The sequence below is a fragment of the Manihot esculenta genome, chromosome 15, assembly GCF_001659605.2.
Source record: "Manihot esculenta cultivar AM560-2 chromosome 15, M.esculenta_v8, whole genome shotgun sequence".
Lineage (NCBI taxonomy): Eukaryota > Viridiplantae > Streptophyta > Magnoliopsida > Malpighiales > Euphorbiaceae > Manihot > Manihot esculenta.
The window spans coordinates 11,032,186-11,039,034 of record NC_035175.2 but is presented as its reverse complement, the minus strand read 5'-3'; the positions used below and the strand labels follow the sequence as shown (position 1 = coordinate 11,039,034).

The following is a 6,849-nucleotide window of genomic DNA, read 5'->3' as shown; positions in this document are numbered from 1 at the left end:
CGGGACTGCTCTTGGACATTCTCGAGCCATATGCCCCTCCTGACCACATCTGAAACAGGCGTTCGTCCCAAACCGACATACTCCCCTGTGTGGCTTACCACACTTCGCACAAACTGCATTATCCGCACCAGAGCTTGAGCCACTTCCAAAACCCAGACTAGACTTGACTTTATTCCAGAACTTATTCTTCTTACCCTTGGGCTTACCCCATCTCTTACTGCCTGAAGCTGCTGCACTCAGGGTAGAAGGATCTAATCTTCCCCCACCCGGAGTTTTAGAACCAGAAGGCTGTGCCACTGTCTGCTTAACTGTCCCCTGAATGATGGCACTGGCCTCCATCTTCCTAGCCATATCTACTATGGCATGGAAGCTCTCCCTGTCCACGGACTGAATCAAGGAGGAATACCTGGAATGAAGTTTCATGACATACCTCCTTGACTTCTTCGAATCTGTATCCAGACTCTGCCCAGCAAAAGGTAACAGCTCCAAGAATCTGTCGGTGTACTCCTCTACACTCATTTCATCCGTCTGCCTCAACTGTTCAAACTCTATCATCTTCAACTCCCTTGAACTATCGGGAAAAGCCCATCCTGCAAACTCGTTTGCAAACTCTTCCCAGGACATGCTGTCCACTCTCGGGTTCACATAATTCTTGAACCACTCTTGTGCCTTCTTGCACTTAAGCGTGAACCCAGCCATCTGAATGGCTCTACTGTCATCCGCCCTTAACTCCTCTGTAATAGTCTTGACCCTCTCAAGATACACAAACGGGTCATCACCTGACTCAAACTGGGGAGCACCCAGCTTCATGTATTCAGTCATCTTGACCTTGCTCCCACTGGCTGAGCTAGGTCTAGAAGGTTGAGCAACTGGGGCTGCTGGTTCTGTAGGTGGTGGAGGTGGTGTAACATTTTCTGAGGTAGGGTTTGCTGGATTTGGATAGGAAGGTGGGGGTGGATACTTTGGGTATTGTGAATATGGTGGGTAGTATGATGGGTATGACATCTGTGTGGGATAAGGAGTGAAGCTAGGGTAATCCGATGTACCTCCCATCGAATACCCGGGATGTTGTGAGAAGTGTGGGTAGTGGGGTGGCTGAACAAATTCTGAGGCCTGAGTGCCTCCTTGGGACTCTCCCATACCTTCTTCCGACATACTAACTCCCAAACTGTCATCCCTCCTCTGCTCTACATCCATCTGGTCCCCCACTTCCTCTGACATTCCGCTCTGAACTGTTCCTCTAACTGATTTGCTCCTACCCAGATCCAAAGACCTCCTAGGGTCTCTTGCTGCCCTTTCTCTGCTAGACCTACTAGACATTGCCCTAGGCAATGCTGGAGGACGGGCGCTCATGCCCTCATCCTCAGGTGGTACTCCAGTCAATCTCGCTGATCGACGAGTTCCCCTCATCCTGTTTTCTGAAAAACAGCACACATAGCACAAACATTAGTACCATATGGTTCATGTGGGCACACATGAACCTGCATCACATACATCACATATCATAGCATATCATCATGGCATATCACATCATCATACAAGACAGGACTCCACATCCTATCCTAGTGGACATGATCTTTCCTATTGTGCTTGACCTTCTATAACATCTATGAGCCCGACACTCTAGGTCCGACCATATGAATCTAGGGCTCTGATACCATTCTGTAACGACCCGAAAATCGGACCGCTACCGGCGCTAGGATCCGGGTCGACTTAAGGCCGCCGGGACCCGTAGCAAGCCTAACATGCATCCTGTGAACCAGCTTAATCCTATACATGATCAACAACATACATAAAAATTTAAAACTTTTCTTTCCATATACATCAACCAAACTCAACCTGTGCATATACATATACTTAACATAATCATAACATTGATCCCTCCGTGGGATCTCATCAGTGCCCCCAATGGGTGACACAACATATGCTGAGTTGGTTTACATAAATGACATAAAATAGCCAAGATCATGTATTAAAAGGGATTACAACATCTATGGTCAAGCACACCTCTAATCATCCATAAACATCATTACATAACTATACTGTACTTAAGACATTACATTACAATTTGATCATGTCCATTGCTAGCTATTACATAAGCATGACTTCTTTACTCTATCCGGATTCCCGCACTATACCGTACCTGCAAGCCTGGGGGTAAAGGGAGAGGGGTGAGCTAAAAGCCCAATGAGTAGGACTATAAAACATATTAACACTATGCTCCAATGAAATGCATCATAACACAGACAATTCACATAAGGGTTGGGTGAACTTGTCACCAAATAGTCCAAGCTAACATTGTGCCAGGCCATAGCATGGGGTCCTGGTCTTCCTGTCATAACATACATTACTTACCATTTGCCCCAGGGCCTCCTCTGGGCTCCTGGTCTTCGAGTCCCATAACCGTGCCAGGCCGTAGAATGGGGTCCTGGTCTTTCCTTACATAGTGTCAGGCCGTAGAATGGGGTCCTGGTCTTCCTGTCATGGACTAATTGGGTCATCCAACATTCACCCACATCAACAACAATCGATGCAATGCGGCATATTCGTGAAACTAATGCAATCATCCTATTGCATAATCATGATACATGAAACATGATAAAACATTTAATTTAAAAGATTAAGTTTAGTTCTACTCACCTTTGGCTGACTCTGACAACACCGAAGCAGCTGAACTCACTGCTGGAGTCCTCGGTTCCTCGGGTCCGAACCTACACAGGTGGACTCAAATGAGGGACCAAACATACTAGAACATATCTCTAAACTACTCCCCAAAAACCCCTAAAAACATCATTAAACAACCAAAGGAAAACATGCAAGGAAGGCCTGGACAGGGCACTTTCGGCGGCAGGTTCGGCGGCCGAAACTGCCAGACAGAGACGAAAGTCTCCTTTCGGGGGCAAGCTTCGGCAGCCGAAAGGCTGCCTCCCCAGCCATGTTCGGCGGCCGAAAGTCCTTCGGCTGCCGAACCTAGTTTCTGCCAAAGGGCAGAAACTTGGCTCCCTATGCACATTTCGCCTCCAAACCTTTCCAACATGCATCAAACCTATTATACAACACACAAACACAAGCATACATGTTCCTAGGGGCCTCAAACCAACATAAACCCCATCTACAACACATCAAGCAACCACATTGTTCATGAATATACATTTATACCCATAAACTCCGAAAGCATAACCATAACCTAAACATGCATTCTACCCCATAGATCTACTGAAAACTTACTTAAAACATGCAATGAGCTTAAGATCGGCTCTTACCTCTTGAAGATCTAGAGAGAGACGACCTAAACTCGAAGTTGGGAGAGCTTGAGTTCTTGAACCTCCAAACTCCAAAACTTTGCTCAAAAGCTCAAATCTTCAAAACAAAGTGAAAACAAGTGAAAACCTTGAAAGATTTAGAGGAAAGGCGTCGAAAAAGGGTGAGGGGCGGCGGAGACTCACCTTGGCCGAAAATGGGGTAAAAAGCTCGCCCGTTTTCGGCTAAGGGACCCTTTTATAGTGGCTGGCCAGACCACGTTCGGGGGCCGAATGTGCCTCCGCATGCATGCCATGTTCGGCGGCCAAACTTGAGGTTCGGCGGCCGAACCTGGACTTCCCTCACTTATGCTTTCGGGGGCCTAAAGCACTCCCGCAACGCATGCATGTTCGGCGGCCGAACTTGAGGTTCGGCGGCCGAACCTGAGTTTTCCTCCAATGCTATTTTCATGCAAAAATTCATTTTCTTTCATGCTTAAAACACAAAACACATTAAAACATTTTATAAAAACATGGTTTTACCCTATGAGAGGCTTCCGACATCCGAGATTCCACCGAACGGTAGGAATTTCGATACCGGAGTCTAGCCGGGTATTACACAAATAGACTTGAAACAACACATGAATAAGATGGAATTAGGAGACAGCATCCGAGAAGTCACCCTAAAATGACGAAGGACCTCAATAAAGAAAGGGGTAAAAGAGAAGGTTAGCCCGAAATCGCGCTGTTTGATAAAAAGGACCAAATTACACCCTTGCTGAAGGTTTATTAGACCCGTCGGCGGTGTGTAGGGTAGAACAATCCTCTCATTAGGTAGGGGTCCTCTAATCCTATAGATGGTGGTGTCAAAATAGTTGTTAGAGAAGTAATTAGAAAGAGAGGAAGGGATGATAGAGGACACCAGACCCACTATATCGGGAATTCTAGTAGAAGCTATGAAAAGAGTAGGACGTACCTCGGATCAAAAAGACAAGAATTACAGAGAAGAGAAATGGCAAGATAGCAGAAGCAGCACAAGAAGCAGAACAACAAGTGAAATCAAAGGCATAAGTTTGAAATGAGTAAAGGTAAAGAGGGGACATTTTGACAAGAACTCTCCTAGAGCCATGTAGTAATAATTAGGACTTCGAGATTTATCCTTAAATGGATACTTGATGATAATTAGGCCCTGGACACTCCGACTCAGTCGGATCCATACTGAAAAGGTCAAGTCTCACCTCTATTAAGCCCAATAGTCATGCTTGCCTCACGTATAAGCCCGAAACTCGCTTTGATGAGCCGGACTAGGCTCGAGCCTACGCACGGGAGGTTTGACCCTATTTATCCCTTTGGTTCCTTGAGACAACAAACCCCATGATGTTTGGAATTATATCCACATAGTGCTGGATGGAATTAGATGGCCGCTTGACGATAGGAAAGGACACCATACGTCCGTACATATGGCCAGCATAATTGTGGTAGGAGAGTATAAACACAAAACGACGGTTATACATCATTAGAAGTCAAAAGGAAAAAGGAATAAAAGAAGCATGAGAGAGATAAATCAACTAACCTTATCAAAATACATATTGTGATTCATATATTTATGTATGAATGTAATAGCTATTCCGAAAAAAAAAAAAAAAAAGCAATCGCTAGGAACAACACCTGATAACTGATTTTTTTTTTTTCATTTATTGAATTATTGCCCCGGTATTATTGTAAATTTATTTATATGGAGCCCACAGATTGTTTTGGCAGCTAAATCTTCAGCTAAAATAGAGCCCCATGTACAAAAATTCACATGAGAATCCTTTTTAATGTTAACATCTTATGTGCATGCCATGACATTTGTCAAATGGTATGACTGGTTTCTTACACCTATATCTATTATGTAAAAAAAAAAAAATTAAATATTAAAAAAAATCTGACAATATTACATCATTTAAAAAATTAGAACTATAATAAAAAAAATATGCTTTTCTATTTCTTTTATGGCATTCAAAACATCATAGTGTCGACTAGTCTGAATTAATAAAAAATGTTTATGTTTTATATTTAGAATTTAAATTTAAAATTAATAATGAGGTAGAAAAAAACAAGTATCAATCTTCATCATAATACATTTGTCTATTTAAACAGCTTTCTCTAAACCATAAAGCGTACGTCTCCAAGTCGTTTCATATAAGGCTGAAAGTTAACTAAGAATGTTGCACGTGCAGTTACCTCCTAAAGGCATCCTCAAGAACAATGCTCTTATGAAGGTCAGTGTCAGATTTATTCACATGCATTGTGTATAATCAAGAGATTTCATCTCAATGAATTAAAATTTCTGAAAATTTTTTTGCGGCAGTACGTCTTTGATACTAGTGCATATCCCAGAGAGCACAAGGAACTGAAGAATTTGCGAGAAGCCACAGAGAAACGATATGGAAACGAGTAAGTTCTCTTGATATGTGGTCTGTAGATCAGTAGGTTGAATGAAATTTTTGTAATATGATGTTTACATGTAAAATTTATTTTCAAAAAATGATAATATTTTGCAGTAGCCGGATGGCTGTGCCAGTTGATGAAGGGCAATTCCTGTCAATGCTAGTGAAGATTATGAACGCCAAGAAAACATTGGAGATTGGTGTTTTTACAGGCTATTCTCTTCTTTCTACTGCACTAGCATTGCCAGATGATGGCCAGGTTTTATCCCTTATGTGTAGCCAGATAAATAAGAAATTCTTTATTATTTTTCCACATTTTGATGATATAAGAACGCAAGATTTTGTGAAGCAGATAACAGGAATTGACATAGATCAAGAAGCTTATGAATTTGGATTACAATTCATCCGCCAGGCAGGCGTAGAGCACAAGATCAACTTCATCCAATCAATTGGAATTGAAGGGGTGAACCAAATCCTGAACAACGTAAGTGTTTCTTCAAAACTGAACTTGAAAAAGAAAAGACGAGCAGATTTCCTTACTGGGGTTTTGTTTGTTTTGATGTTGAAACAGCAGGATAAGGTTCCTAAGGAAGAATTTGACTTCGCATTTGTGGATGCTGATAAACACGGCTACAAGCAATACCATGAACAATTGCTGAAGCTGGTTAAGGTTGGAGGCGTAATAGCTTACGATAACACTTTATGGTATGGCCTTGTTGTTGAAGAAGAAGATGCAGTGCCCGAGGATCTAAGGGGATCCACCAAAGCTATACTGGATTTCAACGAGGCTTTGGCTTCTGATCCTCGAGTAGAAATATCTCATGTTTCTATTGGTGATGGTGTTACCTTGTGCAGGCGTCTCGTGTAGAAATATCTAGCAGACATGAAGCTAGATGGCGTACCAACTGGGAGATCTATGCAGTAACTTCCATTTTTGTTTCCTTTACCTGTTTTCAGTGTTTTGTGTCTTTGTTGCCTTTCCTTCAAATGGAAGTAAAGGTTTTTTTTAATCAGCAGTTTGGATAGCTTTATTGTGCTGAGCAGTTTACATGATGCTTGGTCTGCTGGCCATGCATAGATCCAGCTGCTGGTTTTTTTTTTTCCCTTCTTTCCTGAAATAATTCCTGTAAGAATAAAGAAAGATGAAAGGAAAGTTGTAATATTTAATGTTTTTCAAA

General features: G+C 42.4%; 1 protein-coding gene across 1 annotated transcript; it reads left to right on the top strand.

Annotated features, from left to right (window-relative positions):
• Positions 1-5,413: 5,413 nt before the first annotated feature.
• LOC110600713 (putative caffeoyl-CoA O-methyltransferase At1g67980) lies at positions 5,414-6,849 on the top strand. Its single transcript, XM_021737554.1, has 4 exons — positions 5,414-5,503; positions 5,593-5,678; positions 5,786-6,155; positions 6,243-6,849. Exons 1-4 carry the CDS (start codon positions 5,447-5,449, stop codon positions 6,537-6,539), a joined length of 810 nt encoding a protein of 269 aa, XP_021593246.1. The 5' UTR covers positions 5,414-5,446; the 3' UTR covers positions 6,540-6,849.

Bases quoted from the DNA above. Each gene is read 5' to 3' on its own strand.
- LOC110600713 (XM_021737554.1), top strand. From the start codon at position 5,447: ATGTTGCACGTGCAGTTACCTCCTAAAGGCATCCTCAAGAACAATGCT. The intron at 5,679-5,785 runs GTAAGTTCTCTT...AATATTTTGCAG, and splicing joins GAGAAACGATATGGAAACGA to TAGCCGGATGGCTGTGCCAG. The intron at 6,156-6,242 runs GTAAGTGTTTCT...ATGTTGAAACAG, and splicing joins TGAACCAAATCCTGAACAAC to CAGGATAAGGTTCCTAAGGA.